At 35.0% G+C, this 20,864-nt stretch overlaps 1 protein-coding gene across 1 annotated transcript; it reads right to left on the bottom strand.

Moving 5' to 3' along the window:
- Positions 1 to 3,753: 3,753 nt before the first annotated feature.
- Positions 3,754 to 8,885, bottom strand: LOC128228872 (uncharacterized). Its single transcript, XM_052940404.1, has 4 exons — positions 8,738 to 8,885; positions 8,576 to 8,605; positions 6,175 to 6,438; positions 3,754 to 4,100 (listed from the first exon to the last, which is right to left on the bottom strand). Exons 1-4 carry the CDS (start codon positions 8,775 to 8,777, stop codon positions 4,093 to 4,095), a joined length of 342 nt encoding a protein of 113 aa, XP_052796364.1. The 5' UTR covers positions 8,778 to 8,885; the 3' UTR covers positions 3,754 to 4,092.
- Positions 8,886 to 20,864: the final 11,979 nt, after the last annotated feature.

Genomic DNA, 20,864 nt, shown 5'->3' with positions numbered 1-20,864 from the left:
ACTTATGGTTAGTCATAGTTCTGAAAGATGATCTGTTTTGTTACTCGTTACGCTTATATGGTGCTGTTTTATTTACTTCTGTATAAGTTACATTTAAACTTTTACTTGTGTTGAAATGCTTTCTATAGCCCAAATACATCATGCTCTTTTGATATTGTATTAACCTCTTTGTTTTCAGTAAACCTGGTACTCATTCTTGTAATCAATATTATCATGGGTTGAAAACTGCATAAACTGATATTCAGTATTATTTAAACTCAAAACACACCCATTTTCTTTTCATTAAACATACTTATGCATGGGATGCATCTATCTAGTTCATAATTGGAGGTGCATTAAGCATTTGATGGATCTATCCAGTTCATATAAGGTGATGTATTAAGCTATCTGTTGTGCAATAATGTGAAATTTTGATGCTGTAAGGGTTTAATGTATAGTCCATAGAGGAAGAATATGTAGGTAGTATACCAATAACACTAATGCAACCACACTGTTTTGACCTTGATACATTGAAAATCTGTCACTTCACTTGAAATAAAGAACAAAAATACAAAGTGCCATAACATTACCTGTAATGCTTTTTCGGCCATTTATTTTATATATATTTTTACATTTGAAATGGGGCAATGGGCAGCAACATTTCACATCAAGCACTGGGCAGCAACATTTCACATCAGGCACTGGGCAGCAGCATTTCACATGGGGCACTGGGCAGCAACATTTTCACATTATTGCCAATGGGTCACTGAAATGAAATGCTTATTTCTACAATGGTTACGTTTATATATTTAATTTAGTCCATGTGTGTAAACATGTTAACTATGAACCAATTAATTAAATAACTGGATGTGTAGTTATTTCAATAAGAATGTATAGATTTATTCTAATAATTTGAAAAGACTTTCTAAATCCCAGAGAGCATTTGTTTTCATTAGCAATCACACTATGATGTTGACAAATCAGTGATAATTAAGGTATATTTGGTTGAATCTCACCATTTCAAAATACCAGTGATGAATTAGGATTTGTTCATGTTTAAGAAATGCCTTATTGGTATTGCCACTGATGAATTTACATCAAACATATTTTCATTATAGATGCCTTATCTTTAGCTGTGAATTATTTCAATAAACTTTTATAAGCTAATCTACTTTTCTCTTATATTCGGATCCCATTCTTTGTCATTTTAACATACCTGATAAGCCCCATCACTTGTAATGATGCAATGTCTGTTCTACTTTTTGTTTCTTTAAACTCTTTTTATGGCACTGTACTACCATTATTTTTAGCAAGTCGGTATTAGTGAGCTCGACCTAGCTGCCGAGTTAACCGCTTAGCTTTTCACCTAGGTGATTCGGGTTCGATTTCTGACCTGGGCGCCATGTGAGTTTGGTTTGTGGTCACCCCGGTTTCCTCTACAACACAAAACTGAACTCGCGTGAAATCCTGCCAACAAGAGATATTAATTATTATAAAAATGTTGTGTAACTAGTTTTACACTCGTTGTAAAATAATTTCAAACTAAACCTAGTTGCAACAATGGTGGTCGGTCATGTGTATGCTAGTGCGTTCGTCCGTCCGATGATGGCTTACTCGGGATGTAACTTGGCCATGCATTGGATAATTCTACAAGTGTTCACCATGAAACGACTGCGTGTCGCATGCAAACCAAATCGGTGTGTCAAGGGTCGGCGGTCGGTGGTCAAACTTCCATGTTGTTTGTGCTCTTTACACTGTCACACATAGCTGCTTCATCAAGGTTTCACCAAAGACAGCATGTACATTATTTTATCACGTATGATTTCGCTATACTTCCACTTTTTTCATTCACGATTTTCCTGCATATTGCGGTATGTCTATGACATAGGATTATTTAAGACTTATGAACAATCTATGGACCAATTATTATACATTCTTTGGTCGAGTGACTTCGAAAAAGCCCGGTTGATGTTGTTTTTAACATGTTGCAGAAATTTAATTCATCTGCCACACGGAACAGCAACAAAATATGAGCATAAATTGATACAATTCACGTTTCAGATAACGATTATTTTTCTTTTGCTGAGCTAACGATATATTCAAGTACATAAGAATGTTTATATTATTAACCTTAACCAGCATCCAGTTTTTCTTTTATTTCGGGCGACATGGCAAAAAGATGAGCTGAATCTGTAAACCCATTAGTCTCAAAGGCACGAGATTGATCCGACTGTTAAAAGTTACTACGTAGTGTATAATCATCACAGGAAGTTGATGTGTCACCTACATATCCAAGGTGTATAGGTCAAGGTTACAGGAGTGTATGATCATCACAGGAAGGTGATGTGTCACTAACATTACCAAGGTCTATTGGTCAATGTCACAGTAGTGTATGATCATCACAAGAAGGTGATGTGTCACTAACATTACCAAGGTCTATTGGTCAATGTCACAGTAGTGTATGATCATCACAGGAAGGTGATGTGTCACTTACATTACCAAGGTCTATTGGTCAATGTCACAGTAGTGTATGATCATTACAGGAAGGTGATGTGTCACCTACATATCCAAGGTGTATAGGTCAAGGTTACAGGAGTGTATGATCATCACAGGAAGGTGATGTGTCACTAACATTACCAAGGTCTATTGGTCAATGTCACAGTAGTGTATGCTCATCACAAGAAGGTGATGTGTCACTAACATTACCAAGGTCTATTGGTCAATGTCACAGTAGTGTATGATCATCACAGGAAGGTGATGTGTCACTTACATTACCAAGGTCTATTGGTCAATGTCACAGTAGTGTATGATCATCACAAGAAGGTGATGTGTCACTAACATATCCAAGGTGTCTAGGTCAATGTCACAGTAGTGTATGATCATCACAGGAAGGTGATGTGTCACTTACATTACCAAGGTCTATTGGTCAATGTCACAGTAGTGTATGATCATCACAAGAAGGTGATGTGTCACTAACATTACCAAGGTCTATTGGTCAATGTCACAGTAGTGTATGATCATCACAAGAAGGTGATGTGTCACTAACATTACCAAGGTCTATTGGTCAATGTCACAGTAGTGTATGATCATCACAGGAAGGTGATGTGTCACTAACATTACCAAGGTCTATTGGTCAATGTCACAGTAGTGTATGGTCATCACAGGAAGGTGATATGTCACTTACAATAACCAGGTTTATTGGTCAATGTCACAGTAGTGTATGATCATCACAGGAAGGTGATGTGTCACTAACATTACCAAGGTCTATTGGTCAATGTCACAGTAGTGTATGATCATCACAGGAAGGTGATGTGTCACTAACATTACCAAGGTCTATTGGTCAATGTCACAGTAGTGTATGATCATCACAAGAAGGTGATGTGTCACTAACATTACCAAGGTCTATTGGTCAATGTCACAGTAGTGTATGGTCATCACAGGAAGGTGATATGTCACTTACATTAACCAGGTCTATTGGTCAAGGTCACAGTAGTGTATGATCATCACAGGAAGGTGATGTGTCACTAACATTACCAAGGTCTATTGGTCAATGTCACAGTAGTGTATGATCATCACAAGAAGGTGATGTGCTACCTGCATTACCCTTTAGGCCAGATTCAGGAAACACAGTTAATTTCACCGACTGTGCACATGTTAAGAACCGGAACACAATATATTTGACACCGCAACTAGTACAATATGGGTAGGTTTCATTGTATGGGTTCATTATTCTTATTGTGTTATGAAGCAGGAAATTTTGGTTGAATCGAACAACTTTACTTTTTATCATCTTCTTGTCTGTAAAATATGCGTGTCTCCATAAGCGACAAGAGATATCAAAATGTCATATACATACCCCGTCGAGGGTACTTCCGCTAAATTAATACACTTATTACTGTTTTTTTTTTCTTTCAGATCAACACTTTTAATCAACTTCTTTCATTTACGCATACGCGTATATTTATATAGTCGTATCAATTACAAAACAGTTCTTCATATTTGTTGATTAAACATTCCTGTGGCGTAATAGGGAAACAAACATACAGGAAAACAGTTTAAGGAAAAGAAAACGTCAGCTTCCGATGGCGACTTGGTCAGCGGCATTGGTCTGTTTTAGTAGCCTGCAAATTAAAGTAGAGTATAGTTCGATGAGGACATATTCGTAATATTCGTATGCTTGTAATGTCCTAAAATAATTGTAAACTTTTTATCTTTTTGGCAACTACCTCACTTTGATGCTTGACATTTGACTCATGACTATTGACTTTAAATTCATTTGCTGTAAGACAATGATACTAAAGAAAACACATGGATAAGCATATAAACGTATAAAAAGTATTTGAAATTGAATATATTTTTTTTCGAGGGAACACCAGCGCACATCATATTTTCAAATACGTTTAACTTGATTAAGTGCAAACGAGCCTTTTAAAGGAGTTTTGATACCAGATACAATAATTATAAACTTTATTTAAAGCTGCACTCTCACAGATTGAACGTTTCGACAACTTTTTTTTATTTTATTTTTGTCTTGGAACGAGCCAATTTTTGCGAAAATCTATGGAAACCAGTTATATAAGACTGCTGACAAAAATCAGATCGCAGATTTTTAGATTTAAGTTCAAAAATTGATGTTTTATTCATTTTTCATAAACCTTTGATAACGGTTTAAGCCATAAAACATTAATTTTCAAACGGAAATATGAAAATCTACGATCTTATTTTTTGTCAGCAATCATATATTATTGGTTTGCAGATATTTATGCAAAAAATGCTCTTTCCAAGACAAAAAAATATGTAAAAATGGTGGTGAGAGTGCAGCTTTAAAGTCGGGTATATGATTACAAGAAACTTAAGTTCAAAGAGCTATTTTCCGACATGAATAACAAACATATATAACATTACAAAACTTAACAATGAACATGTGACCTTGAAATAAAAGCATATAGTTTTAAATAGGCAACGCATTGAAAAAGTATTTTCAAAGGCCGTTTCTTATTGTATTCATGCAAAGAATGTTCTCCCACCTCAGATAAGTAGATCCATTAATTTAAACCTCGGTAAACCTCGTTTCCGCAAAACACCCTACGCTCGGGTCGGAATGAACCTATCTTACACTCTCGACCATCGAAGATACTTATATTCTCCCACCTCAGATAAGTAGATCCAATAATTTAACCTTGCTAGAAATTATTTCCTCCCACCTCAGATCAGTAGATCCAATAATTTAATCATGCTAGAAATTCTTATCTTGCCCACAGGCGAAGATAAAATGCCCGTATTGAACTCCTTTTTAATGGTCACACATTGTAATTTCCTCCCTTGTTGAAGAATGTCGTCTGTAGCATCATGGAAACCTTGTCTTGTGACAATATTTAGAACGCTAATTAATTATTTCTCGCTTCAAATGTCACCATAAAACAGTTTTAACGCACATTTCAAGAAATAATGCTTCACTCTCCTTAGAACTATTTAAAAACCGATTTGACTAGTAACATAATCTGAATCACTGCGCGCATATCCATGACAACCACGATTTATCGCATATCCATACGCAATTATTTTCACCCAGCACAAACAAGTTCCAGCAAAATATACATGTTTACTTTATTTTGTTTAACTGAGGTGGGAGAAAAAGCATCTACCATAGCTGCTCGTATAAGATAGGTTCATCCCGACCCTTGCGCAAGGTATTTTGCGGAAACTCGGCAAACCTCGTTTCCGCAAAACACCTTACGCTCGGGTCGGAATGATCCTATCTTACACTCTCGACCATGGAAGATATTTAAATTCTTTGATTAATCTGAGCACCAGCTGTATACAATGATTACATCAACTAGTCTCCCGGCTTTACGGTCAGTCCATACGAATACGTAAAATGGTTAGTTTAAAGTTTAAATTAAGAATAATTATAATCATATTAAATTCAATATATACATATTGTAATGTGCGACACCAAAGTCGCAACAGCTCCCTTCAGAGAAAAGCATGTTCGACCCTGACGGGGTCCACTGGTCTGTATATACAGTAAATTCTCAATCCACACGGAATCCTGGCTTTGCTAATTTGCATATTACCAACCAAGTAAACATACGTACTATGAACGTACTTATGTCTATAACGGAATGTTATATTATGAACGCACATCCGCCTACAGCGGACCGTTACATTATTATATAAGTATAGGTTACTCACCGCCAGGTCGAGATGGGCAACAGACGCCTAGACCAATCTGGTTATTTATTGCCTTAACACAGCGCCCGCGTCTGCCGCAGCTCCTACTATTCCGGCATTTCTGCGTGGGTTGGGAAACGTTGGGACCACACCCGACACAGCAGTTGCCAAAGTCGGAATTCGGGAGATACGGACAGTCATCAGTGTCGGAAGGGCACCGTGCTCCCACAATTCCACCGCATTGGGTAGGATGTCCGTTCTGGTCAACCGAAGAAACCAAACAAGCTGAAATGCAAGAGAGAATTGTTTTAAATGCACTGTCAATTAAGAGTGTGAGACAATATTTTAACATGTTATAAAGATATTTTATACACAGATGTAGACTTGTCTTACGCGAAAGGGATGGGTTGCTTCAGTGATTTGAGTCTGTGGCAATTAATAATGCAACCTTTTGCCTTTGTATGCTGTATCATATTTTGCCATGTTGCTCTGAAGATTGAATACAGTGATGGTGCGATATGGGGATTTTAAGCGAACATTGCGTTATTGTACATATATTCATTTAACTACTCAAACTAACAATCGATTCCACAATTACATGGTATTTGAACTGCATTTTTGGCCAGTCGAGCTATCTGATTCGAGCGATTCGGTCCCTAGGGTGATCTCTTGGACTGAGAATTATAAAAAAATGTGTTATTGTACTCTATGATACACATAATAAACAAATAATCCAATTTTGGTCGTATATATATTTTAAGCAGGCAAGGGGAACAAAGGCTAAAGTGATGTTGAAAGAAATAGTTTTTACACAAAGCTGGTTCTGTTTTTGAGCTAAAACATTTTGAATAACAGTCTGAAGTATCGAAATAGTTTCAAAGTTTTACAGACTTAAACCTTTCCGACGAAGTACGTCGGTATCTCTGTATGTAAAATTATTTGTGTTCCTAAAACAGATTTAGGACATCACAGTGACGTAGCATTCAATATTAAGCCCGATATTCAGAATTCTTACTCGTCAATACAATTTAATAAATTATTATAAAATACGTGAGAGCCGAACATTTGTCTAATTTCTTTCGCTTTCGTCTCAATTAGGCAACATATTATTGGCACTAAACATTTTATGCCAATCAATCAGATTACACGGACTTAATAATTTATTACAAATCATAGTATGATTTCCATATACTAGCATCCACGTCTAGAATCATTTTCGCTTTCGGCTCAATTAGACATTAGGTTATTGGTATTGCAAACAATTATAGATTAATGAAATCATTATATGCACTTGTGTTATTATATATTAAGCAGGCGCTTTGCTGCCTATACGCGAGTATGCGGCTGAATCCACATGCTTCTGACAAAAAATAGCCAAAGTTGCAGTATGCGTACTTGACTACATGATCTTTAAATTGTTCATTTTACAGTATTTTAAATAAAGCACCCCAGAATGCCCAGAATGCACCAGATTGCACAATGGTTTTCAAAAACGTCCGAGGTAGCATGTCCCTGGATCCCCCTAGCACAATTATAAATTCACATGATAAGAGGGCTAGCTACGCCCCTGTTAATGATAATTAATTTAACACGAATTAGCTAACGCAATTATTTTCCTTTAATCGATATAGTATTGATGCGTCGTAAGTGCTTGAAGAAACGAAGAAACATGTAAGTATTTACTTATAGATAAATATTTAATACTTATAGACATTGAAGTTCCATTTCCATTGTCTTATAAATCACATGTAATTAGGTCATACAGCTATGTTTCATGTATATATGTACATACTCGATCTCACTTATAATTATGTTTATGTATATGTACGTAATGCTATATTCAAACTATTCGTCAAAGGAGGAAAAAAGAATCATCTCTCCAAGTTTATTCAGTAAACTCATATGCATGTTTTGCATGACCAAATCAGCATTGCATTCAATCAAACATGCTTCGGTTGCCTCGAAAACCAAACTGCGCGTCATTAGTTTTATTTTCAGTTTCAAACAAATTATAAGTCTAATTCCTCAACAGAAGAGAAAATATATGGCACTAACATTAACGAGTGTGATCCCTTTATAATAAGCTGGGTTAGTTATATCACCCTTTTTATGGATAGGCACAATAACACCTATTAGTCATTGCTTCTGGGTGAATTTTATTATCAAATACAGATAGCTGTATTTTTAATGCAGGTTCAATAAGTCACCTGGCAAAAAACAAAATACACAAATAAACATTTACAATTTATCAAATATATGGTTAAAATAGTTGCCAAATATCGAGCGATAAACATTTTGCATCAATGTAAAAGTAACAATATTGTCACTAATATCACAGCTTTGTGTCTAGAGAGACACTGACATAGAGCTATTGTCATTGAACTATATATTATACTATATTATTATTAATACATATACTCACTGTTAAACACTCCGCCGGCTGTACAATAGTCTGCAAATATACAGAAATACATGATTATTATATGTAACTGAACATCATTTTATTTAAAACTCGCAAGAAACACATGTTTCCTTTAACCATATTTACACCTATAGCTGAGGAATACAAAGTTAAAAGTCTTACATATTAAACACAGAAACACAGTAAGTTGAGAAATCTCCATATTCACAAATAAGTATCCTTATTCTTTAGAATAAAGCTCTCAATGATAAACAGCCAACGTTTCGCTCAAGATCAAAAACGTAAATCGAATCATAACATCATCAATCCAAACTAGGCGTGTCCTCTCAAAATAATGGATTGTGATTATTAAGTTATCTTTTTCGCATCATTTAATCAGGCAATTGCAACAAAACTGTATTCACAATTTGTTGAAAGTCGATTTATTTTAAAAAGCAGCATAATGTCTGACCTTTATGACTTTCTTGTTCCATATGCTATTGCCGTTGGAAGCTGGCTGACAAGCACCTGTCGACGTTCAAGAAAAACCCACAACATTCATTTGAACTTAAAGATGTGTAGCTGAAAGGAATACTGTATCCTATAACCAATGTGTTGAATGGCCTTACATTTAGAAAGGCTACTTCACTGATTTAGCTTTCATTTGATTGTGTATGCAGTTATTCCCCATAAATCACGACTTGATTGCTACTTTAATTTCCTACAACATTTGGTCCCAAGACTGCATGTATTCCTGCCATATCATAAGCATGTCTTGTTTATAAAAATCATAACAACAGCAACCAGTACCCTTTTAGAGAGGAAGATTGAAATTAGCATTACCTAGTTTTTAAAAGTAACACGCATATATATGAACGAATAACACAATGGAATCTCCAGGGACAAGCCTAGTAGTAAATAAAATCACTCATACACTTATACACACTTATACACGCACGCACGCACGCACGCACGCACGCAAGCACTAGTTAACTAGATCAGATTTGTGTTACCAGTTATCTATAATTGCATTTCTGGCCTCCAACATTGTCTATTTCTACACGCACACACGCACGCACGCACACACGCACGCACGCACGCACGCACGCTAGCACACGCACGGTCGCTGATATCTGGTAACACACATCTTGTTTACTAGTTGTTATGTTACATCTTAAGTGGATTTCGCAAACCATAACTAGATAACCTGTAAGTATTGTACAGCACGAAAATGTAACAGGTGGCAGTTCTGGATCTTCAAGCTTTTTACCGAAAATGTTTCGCGAGAATATACTATACAGCTAGATAATCATCATGGAAATTAAGTGGTTAACGCAAAACAATTCACGAACGTTATCAAAGTATCTTACGGCAGTGTTATGTCACCATAAATATGCCACCACACAACTCTGATAAATAAATGATGAAGTAAATTGACAAAACAAATGCGACAAAAAATAAAACAAAAAAATAATATCTTTTATGGCTCTTACTCACATGATGGTTTGTAATGATTGACTTTTTACATGTACCCCATCCCAATTAAACATTAAATAATCTTATCTTGATTTATTAAGCATTAACGGCTTCATGAAGGAAGGTGGCCCACCCCCTCCCCTCCCCCAAACTTAAAAAAAAACGTTCAAGTTTTCTTTTTATCTCCATATGGTAGAAAAAACTAATTCAATACGCTCAAATGCACAATTACCGACTTGAATCGTTCACAATTTCTGGGTGGAGTACCCCCTAAACCCTGCCAACATTTTAAACCATTAAAAATCGTTTCCGAGGGAGGTGGGCATGTCAAAAGCTACACCCCCTTCAATATAAAATCATAGAACCGCTACTGAGGCTAGTAAAATAAATGTTTTCACACGTTTTGACTTTTTTTAAAAGCAGTATATAATGCCTCACCATACTGGCCTTCTGTTGCCAAATGTTGTTGCTGTTACTATGTGTGTTTACTGTTACAATTCTTTTACGTAAACGTGCGTCAAGATGTTTAAAGGCATTCGTGATGAAGTTCGTATCAATGTTCCAAAACAATACATCATACAGCTCATACAATATATCTGAGAACGTTTCTCCATCCATAAGTCAATGGCGCTTCGAGTCTACATTTTAACAAAAATGACATTAAAGTGAACGCAAAGAAGAGTACTTGAAAGGAGTTTAGGGAATACATCCATTAAAAAGGAGCGATGTATCATAATTAAAGTAAAACGAGTTTGTTGAATAGCCTTACATTTAGAAAAGTTACTTTATTTATAAAGTGGATAAGTGTTAATGGATTATGTATGTAATTATTTTCTATAAATGATGTATTTATTTCAAGGCTGTATGTTTCCCTGCCGAATCATATGCATGTTGACACTCTGTTCGCTGTCGTGGTTTATTCTTGCACGATATTGAAGGATGAACAGAAAACCAAAACAAAGCCTATACCAAATATCGACACGTAACTGAACAGGTTGTTTACAGAATCTTTCAAATTGTACGTTGTCTTTCGAATAGTACGTTGTCTTGCCTCTAGACCATGTTTGACAACTTGACCTTGACTTTCAACATGACTATGGCTTTACAAGTAAAACATTATCTTATTTCAACTAGACAGTCTTTCAACGTTTCAGTGTTAAACTAGACAATATAAGTATTACTTGGCACACGCGTTCACCGTGACAAGACGGTGTGTCATGTCCAAAACAATGTCTGTATACCAAAGTTTAATGTGACACCACTCAAAGGGTAAAGGGTCATTGGTCAACACTCCTTGCATTTTGGCTTGTTTGGAATGTAACTTGGCCATGCATGGGGGGGATTCTACAATAGCTTCACACAAGTAACCATGAAAATACTGTTTGCTGTGTACAAGACCATTGGAGCAATGGCTAAGGGGGTAATTGGTATTTTGGCGTATTTGATAGTGGCATCAAGTTTGCACCAATAAGGTCAAAGGGTAATTTCAATAAAACAATGATTTACATATCCATGAAATTAAATTGAAGGACCTCTCAGTTCTTACTGTTTCATGGCGTTTATGCATCGTTACTTAGACAAACGTCTAGTAAGGACAGACCTACATGAAGGGAAAGGGCCTAGTCATTCGGTGGGCCAATACAGCTTAATTCCAAGGTTTCTTCCATCTTACTCCTTGCCCACTGCAGCCTCACTGTACGCCTCTGTCAAATGTCAATGTCATTATTAGTCCAGCCTTAATTCCCAGGGGCGATGTATATTCTATTACCCCGTCTGTCCTTCCGTTCGCTCATTCACACACCCGCTGGACGTCATAATTTGATATTTAAATTATATTTATTTCACTATATATTGCACAAATCAGCAGGATACCGAAGTGTCACATACAGCACCCGAGTTTGTATGTGCAAAGTAAAAAAAATAAATTTAATTTAATAACATGAACATATACTACTACATATGTGTGCTACTTATTAAAATCCGCTCTGTGATTTCAACAGTAAGTTAAATATCACGTGTCACATATTGGCCCCAAACGAGGATAATGTATATAACGTACCTCACATCAAGTGTGTCGATTCAAGGTAAAAGTCGCAAACTTGGGCTTATTTTCCTGCAGTTAACATATAATTAACTCGTATTCGCTCTGTTAATTAAGCCATGTCCACCTAATTTAAGTGAAACTTGTTACAACCACTGTTGACCACGGTGTCGAACATAATGTATATGAAAAAGTTTCTTGCTTGGTTGCCCCATTGAAAACGTTTATTCATTTCATGATTTCTATTAAGTATTAATTATTCAATTGTGAATGACTTTTATAGAGTTTGCATGTGTGTTCACAAGTATGGATACAAAACATCGAGGAAAACAGTTTATTGAAAAATAAAACGGCAGCAGTTTATTGTTTTCGTAGCGACTGTTCCCATTGGTCTTTCTTAGTAGCCTGTAACATCAGAATAGTAAGATTGATAACATTAGTATGATTGCATTTTCATAGATTATTGTAAAGTAAACACCATAGGCAAAAGTACCTCACACAGATAATTTTACACACGAATATTGACCTTTACCTATTTGCTTGTAGACCGATGATATTGTTGAAAACACTTTTTACTAAGATAAAAGTACCCACTGCATAAAGTATTTAAAACTTCAATATAATATATTAATATATAAAAAATCAGAGCATATCTTTTCTATGTATATTACTTTTAACATTCTGGCAGTAGTGTAACGGTCCGCTGTAGGCGGCGGATGTGCGTTCATAGTATAACTTTCCATTATAGACGGAAGTTTATTCATAGTACGTATGTTTACTTGGTTGGTAATATGCAAATTAGCAAAGCCCGGGCTCTGTGTAGAACGAGAATTTACTGTATATAAAGACCAGTGGACCCCTTCAGGGTCGAGCATGCTTTTCCCTGAAGGGATCTGTTGGCCTTGTTTGACGTCGCACGTTACAATAGCATGATGGGTAGCTTACCGCCAGGTGGCCTTGGGCAGCAGACACCTACTCCATTACTGTGGAATCTTGCCATAACACAGCGCCCTCGTCCGTAGCAGTCAGACTTACGCACACAGGTCTGCGTTGAAACGGGGGCGTTGGTGCCGCATCCAACACAACAGCGGCCAAAGTCGGCGCCCAGGATAATTGGACAGTCATCTGTGTTGGATGGGCACCGGGCTCCTGCTGTCGTTCTGCATATGCCCTGGATTCCGTCCTGTCCAACCGAAGGAACCAAACATGAATACATGTACAAGGCAACTGTCCCATTGTAAGACAATTTTCTTAATAGTTTATATTTTAAATCATGGATAAAGACTTGTACATCTATCTATAACGCAAAAGCCGGTTGGCTAATTTCACCGAAGTTTTATTCAGTCTCTGGCCAATAATTAACAGGGTTTTTTTTACATCAATCAATACAAGTTTGGTCTTCTGTATGCTTTTATTCATTTAATGCATGTATATCAAATAAATCGACTGATATATAACCATGTTTTCATACAAAACCCACTAAAACAGTGGTTATGGAACAACGAATGCTAACGCATTAAGACCTCAAAATATGTTGCTTGATAGAAACAAAGGAGCAGAGAATGTTGATATACCATAGATCTAAAACGCATTAACCTGTAAAAAGTGTTTAAATTTTAATATCTGCATGATATTTATTATTATCAATTTAAGGATCTTCTTAAAATCTTAAAACTGTAGGAACGCCACTGACGGCAACAAGTTGATCATTTTATTTGTTTTATTTGGTTTCAATTTTAATAATGACTAAAACTTTGATTCAGCTAAGACTAAAAATGTTGGCCAAACATTCAATATACGTACTGTTTCAAATAAAACTCATATTCAGCCACTATATACCTTTATAAACTAAAGAGTTTGTGTTGCAGAAATGGAACTTAAGGGGATCATTTACGGACAACTAGTGATTCCCACCGACAGGCAGAATTTCGGCCACCCCGCCACCGTGGGAAAATACATGGCCGGATATATTTTCAAACGATTTTTTGGTGCCAATAACTACTCCAAAAAAACTAAAATCACTTCTACAAATTTCACTTCTTCAGGGTTGGGATTAAGACAATAACTTATGCAGTCGTAAATTAATGATATATTTTTCTTATCATAAAAAAAGAGAATGAAACAGATTTATTTTTTCGTCGATTCATATGCAGACATGCCTATTTATCATCATTTAAGCATGTATACTTGCGAACACTCTCCCGGCTGTACAATAGTCTGCAAATATACAGATATACATGATGACTATTATGATTATTACGTTTATTATTATTATTATTATTATTATTATTATTATTATTATGATGATGATGATGATGATGATGATGGTTAAACCCCGGCCAAATGCCCTCGCACCCCAGTGACTCTATATAAGGCCCAATCTCCGCTAAATTTGGCGCTATGACAAAACCACCGAGGTCACCCGGCCCTGGGGGGCCACATGGAAAGTAAAAACACGGCCCTTTTCCCCGGCTATTCCCGGTAAACCCCCGGACCTGGGGGGGGGGGGGCGTGGTTACAATTGACTGGTGCATAAGTATCTGGTACGAAGTGGTACAAGGTATTTGAAGATAGCCTTAAACAAAACATGAGCCTAATTCATAACTAAGTCAAAATGAGGCTTTTCTTCACAAGATGAAACAAAATGATTAGTTTAATCATCTTTTATTGCTCTTTTGTAAAGAATTATTTTGCATACAATTTACATGTACATTTACAATCAAATAAAACAAAAAGAACAATTGGGTTGGGCTACAAGTTATTACAACATTAGTTTCAGCCCTTCCCAGGCGTCAATATAGCGTCAATGTCGTTTAAATCTATGATTAAACGTAACTAGAAAAAAGAAATAACGTTAATTACTTTAGAAAAAAGAAGAAAAGAATTGGTTGCCACCAAAAGAAAATACAATGTAATAACATCCCAGACCGTTTATAACGTGATTGAGGGTGATATCAAAAGAAACGTTTCGTTAATTTTATGTACTTTAGAACTTCAATAAAAAGCACACTATTTTCATCGACTGTGTTATCTTTTACCCAAAATAATAATTTAGATGTACTTAAAGGATGAAATATTCGAGTATTTCGAAAAAATAACACGCGTTCTTCGCCGTATCTACTACATTTAAAGAAATAATGTTCTGCATCTTCTGTGCCTTGTCCACAGTCACAAATAGGAGTATCACGAAGAAAGTTTATGTGGAGATGTGTATTAAGGTTGCTACAAGCATTTCGGATTCTTGTATGGTGTATATTTGAAATTCTGTCCCCGACAAGATAATATTTCGGAACAACTGTGCCTTTGTAAGTATCTTTTAAACGTGCCTTCAATTCGTTAAGCGTGTTACTGTTACGAAGGTGAACATCAAGCCGGTTCCACAAATCTATGGAAGATGGGATTGGTGATTTCGAGTAAATACTTAAACGTCTAGGTATGGTGACATAATTATGTCTGTTTCGAAGCGGATAATTGGTTGTTTGTTCAATTGTCTGTGGTATTTGTTCGCGAAGATACTGTGGCAAGCTACCGAACTTTTGACGATACATGAAAATTAACTTTTGCATTTCCCTGCGCTCACTTATTGGAATCCAACAAAATGATTGATTATGATATGAAGCTTTATAACTTCACATGCAATTACACAATTTATAATCTTGCTTTATATAGGCCATTTAAATAAAATACGTTGGTTCGAGTCAATTTTATTTTCACGTAAGCGGCATAAGCCTTACCATATTGGCCCGTTTGATGTTTCTTTTTATAATTGTTCTTTCCATGGTAAAATGAGTAAGTAACGATCTTCGGTGTAAAGTTCGAAGTCTTCAGTTAAAGGGAATCTGGAAGACAAGAACATGGGCGATGTTCCGAAATAGTGTATCACTTTAGTTTTACGTATTGCTCAAGTATTCAGTGTGGACATACCACGTGGTTTTTGACGTCACATTTGTGTATCGCAAGAAGCAAAATACATCTCGCTTCAGATTGCAAAATCGCTGTAAGTAAGTTATTTTTATATCAATTGTTCTCAAACATAGCGCAAGGTAAGGTAAATATTTGACATTATACTCGATTCATGAGCGATATGTTTAGGAACTTATATTTTTATCAAAAATCGTGGGCAAATGCTCAGAACTTATAAAATAGTGTTTGTTATTGCGAAAAGCAAATTACTTTTCTGGTACGAAATATGTTAATATTTATATTTTGTTATTTCGACTGCTTTCCTATCAATCCGATGTTCCGGAATGCATATTCTTTCAACATATTATACCTACAAATGAGCCACAGATACTATAGAAATATGTTTTTTTTATTACGAAAAGAAAATGGTTTTGGGAAACGTAGTTTTTGGAGTTACAAAGTTTTTAATGTTTTAAAGATTCAAAGTTTTATTTCCATAACATCCAGAAGGCCATGACCCATGCGGACAAATTTTAAACTCAGTATTTACAAGTGATCGGATACGCAGTAATACATACATAACAAAAACAACAAGCAATAAAGCATAACCGTTCTGGTCATTTTACATGTTTACTATCTATACTTTATAACGATTTGTTAGATGACTTAAATGACTTATTAAACGAGTTATTTCCACTGTAGGTCTTTAGCTGATTTCATATAAAACTATATATTAATAATGACATTAACTTATGTTCTTCTTACCCGAATCAAATTATATGATGTTATGTCATACTAATATATATATGACGAAAACATGTATTTCATATATATATATATATCATTTTTTAGTTATAAACTAATTTAAACTAGCGTGCTATTACCTCTTAAAAAGCAGTTCTTCTGTTTCAGGTATGAGTTTCAACACATAATATGTTGAAAATAACTGACAGTTCGGCCATCGTTGTATATTTTAATTTATGATAAATATGTTAATTAACAAATATCGATTAATCCCTATATGTGGCCATCTACACGAAAAAGAAATTATAAAGAGCCTTAGAGAACAATTATTAAAAATCAGTAAATGAGATTTCTAATACTTTACGAATATTTTGTATAATTGCTATTATTACACACATGATATATGACCTACTTAACATCTCATTTTAAATTTTATACACGAATATGGCTATACACACGATATCATATTAAGCAGCATTTATGTTAAGTGCCCTCATTAAGACGGCATTATTTACAAAGATAATAAGCTTTCTTAACATCCCTTCATTGTTAGATGAAACTAGTTGTATAAATCTTTGTACATTTTGTCTCCTTCTACAATTTTATGGAAAGTAATTACCAGAATAATTATATCAGAATAATGATAACATTCTAAAACAATATGGTATTCGTCTTCTAAGACTTGGCATACGTTACAAATTCTCTAGTAAAATGGTATTGGGTTTGGTTTCGCCCATCTTCCACTTACGAATTTAAGTCTATGTGCTGATACACGTTACCTTGATAAACTGAAACGAAACTTTTCATATAACAAAAAATTAAATAAGGTTGAAGTTTAAAATTTGTTATATTCTAGTAAAACAATCCTCTATTATATTTATCTAATCTACCATTCTAGTTTTGAATGCTTTACCAGCCACTGTACTTTTGGCACCGGAAACCATTTGTGTTTCATTTCCGTTGGAATAAAGGATATGGACCAGAAGTCGTCCACCTTGCATTTTACCTCAGTTTAAGCAAAAATAACAATATCATCAGCAAACCGAATAAGATAATGCTTAAACGATTCTATACAAATGCCATCAAAACCTTTTCACAGAAAACAGATTCTAAATAATTAAAAAAAATACAGGGAACAGAAAAGGAGATAAACATTCTCCTTGTCGTACACCTACTACACAATGCTATTATATTACACTCAACTTATTTCTATATTCAACATTAGACTGACGAATACAAATATTTAATTATATCTCATATTTTCCCACGAAGTCCTAACTAAATAGATTACGATTATGGTTTAAATGATGATAAATCTGGGCTGATGATAAATCTGGGCTGCATGCAGCCATGCCAAAATCATTAGCATATCAAACAATATTATACTCTTTAGTATGTCGTGTAATCCTTGCTATATGATGAGGGGTTAACGAATAGCCACAACACACACTAGTCTAAATGTCGGCAAGTAACTGAAATAGGCCGTTTTCGGAAGATTTGGACAGAAATATATAATTTTACATTTAAGGCGTTAAAAGGAAATTATAAACAAAATGTTAACTTTCAAAGTATCGAACGATACCGCTGTAAAGCTATGTCTTTCAGGAAATAACACGCCTTTCAACTAGACCATGCATTTCTACCAGCTAGATCAAGACAGTTTTTCCGAAGACGTTGAACTAGACCATATCAGTTTCTGGAGACATGAATTTGAATTAGAATTTCCAGCTATATACTGTCTGTTTACTATAAGTTGTATTCCTACCTAGACATTGAATTTCGGCTAAATGTTTTATTATTAAACCTTGTCTTTAAACTAGAAATTGCCATTCAACTTAAATCATGTATTTCGTTGTCAAATAGAATTGTCTTCATCAAGACATTATCTTTCAAATTTGACATTGTCTTCCCACTGAACATTGCTCGTCAACTATACATTATCGTTCATCGATTTTGCATTTTAACTTGGTGGTGTTATTCATCTTGAAATAAAGTTCTGACGTGGCAATTTCTGTAATCTTGACCATGGCGTTTTGACTAGAGCGTCGCATTTCTTCAGCTACACACAGTTAGTTCACTAAGTCTTTTTCGGACTGTGTACGTTGAACAATACCATAATACCAGTAGCCCGAAAATGGCGGGTTAGTCTAGGAACTGATCTGGTCTCGAACGTAGTTTTATGGTCACTTAATTGGAGCTGGACCATGTCTGTCAAGAAGATCATGTACATTTACTGGATTGTGTTTATTTTACCAGTTATAGACGTTAATTCATCATAATCATCAATGTCGTTTTGCTTGGCCACGTCATACTACTTTATAATGTCTTTAAAATAGGCCATACTTGTCAAGTAATTACCATGCTATTCAGCTAGACCATGTCATCTGACTTAATCATCCATTTCTGTTTCAAACTGGACAATGAATTTCCTTTACACTTAGTCTTTCAAGATGAACGTGTTCAACAAGAACTGACTTTTTAATTATGCATTGTATTTTAACCCGTTTTGGTCTTCTAACTAGACCTTGTCAATCAAGCCGATCTTGTCTTTCAACTCGACTTTGTCTTTCAACTCGACTTTGTATTATAACTCGATTTTATCTTTATATCCGATCTTGTCTTTCAACTTGATATTGGCTTTATACTCGACTTTGTATTTTAACTCGACTTTGGCTTTCAACTCGATCTTGTCGTTCAACTTTATGTTGTCTTTCAACTTAACATTGTATTATTTCACCTAGACTATGCATGTCTACCTGGCCATGTCTTTCATCTTGAACATTTGTTTCATTTAGACCGATATTTCACTGGACCTTGGGATTTAAATGTGCATAGTATTTAAAGTAGACTATGTTTTTCAAGTACATACATGTATATCATCCTTACAAACTCGACTGTCTTTCAACTCGACTGTGCCTTTTAATTAGAGAAAGTCTTTTAACTCGTTTATAAATTTAACTCGACTATGTTCTTTCAACTCGACTATGTCTTTTAATTCGACTATGTGTTTCAACTCGACTATAAATTTAAACTCGACTATGTCTTTTAACTCGACTATGTTTTACAACTGGAGTATGTCTTTTAATTCGACTATGTCTTTTAACTTCAACTCGACTATGCCTTTCAACCGGAGTATGTCTTTCATTTAAGCTATTCATTTAAATTCGACTATGTCATTCAACCCGACTATGCCGTTCAACTCGACTTTGTCTTTTGACTCATCTATGTTTTTCAACTGGAAACTGTCTTTTAATTCGAATATGCCTTTTAACTTGACTATGCTTTTCAAGTGGACTATGCCTTTCAACTGGACTATGCCTTTCAATTGGAGTATGTCTTTCAATTGAAATATCTATTTCAACTAGACCACTTTTGACTTGAACATTTTTTACCAACTGGCCTTTACCTAAACCTTGTCGTTCAAATAAACAATGTATATTTCATACAACTGCATTATTCATTTTAACACGGGCAAGTTTTTCATCTAGATAATGTCTTTCATCCATTTGCACCATTGATTTCACCATGGTATACTTTACCGTTTAGCTAGAACATGTATTTTACCAACATACATGAAATGTTTACCTTTCAAATGATTGTCCATCTGGCTGTATGTATGAGGAAATACTACAAAGCTTTAGGGCATTGATTTTACTTCTCAATCTAACCAGATGTTACAAATGCTAAGTCTTAAGATTTAGTAATTGATTTATTAGCAGAAGACATTTAAAACTGTTTTATCAACAATTTCAATATTTTGATTCTAGCGATTCATGCCTCATTGAAAGACTTAGCAGTATGACAACAAGTCCGTCATAATGTTGTAGAAATATTGTATGTTATTAAGTGGAAACTAAATGAATAACAATTAGAATAAATCTGGCGCAAGTAAATTGATTTTTGAACACACTGGGTAATTGGTTCTTCGAAGAACAGAAAAGAAAACTAGTTTTTGTTTACATTTTTATTTATTGGGTCATCTACTGTTTCTTCGAATGTTCATTTTCTTTAATTAGCATGAAATGTGCACTTCTAGATTTTACAACTGGCTCTATCATATCAATTTTGAAAGTCAGGGTTTAAAACAAAAACTTAAACAAAGTTTCCTATTTTTAAGTATACGAGGAGTGTCCGTAATATTTGTGG

Source organism: Mya arenaria, chromosome 3 (genome assembly GCF_026914265.1).
Source record: "Mya arenaria isolate MELC-2E11 chromosome 3, ASM2691426v1".
NCBI lineage: Eukaryota > Metazoa > Mollusca > Bivalvia > Myida > Myidae > Mya > Mya arenaria.
The sequence above is the reverse complement of the archived record's forward strand: the minus strand, read 5'-3'. Positions and strand labels throughout refer to the sequence as shown.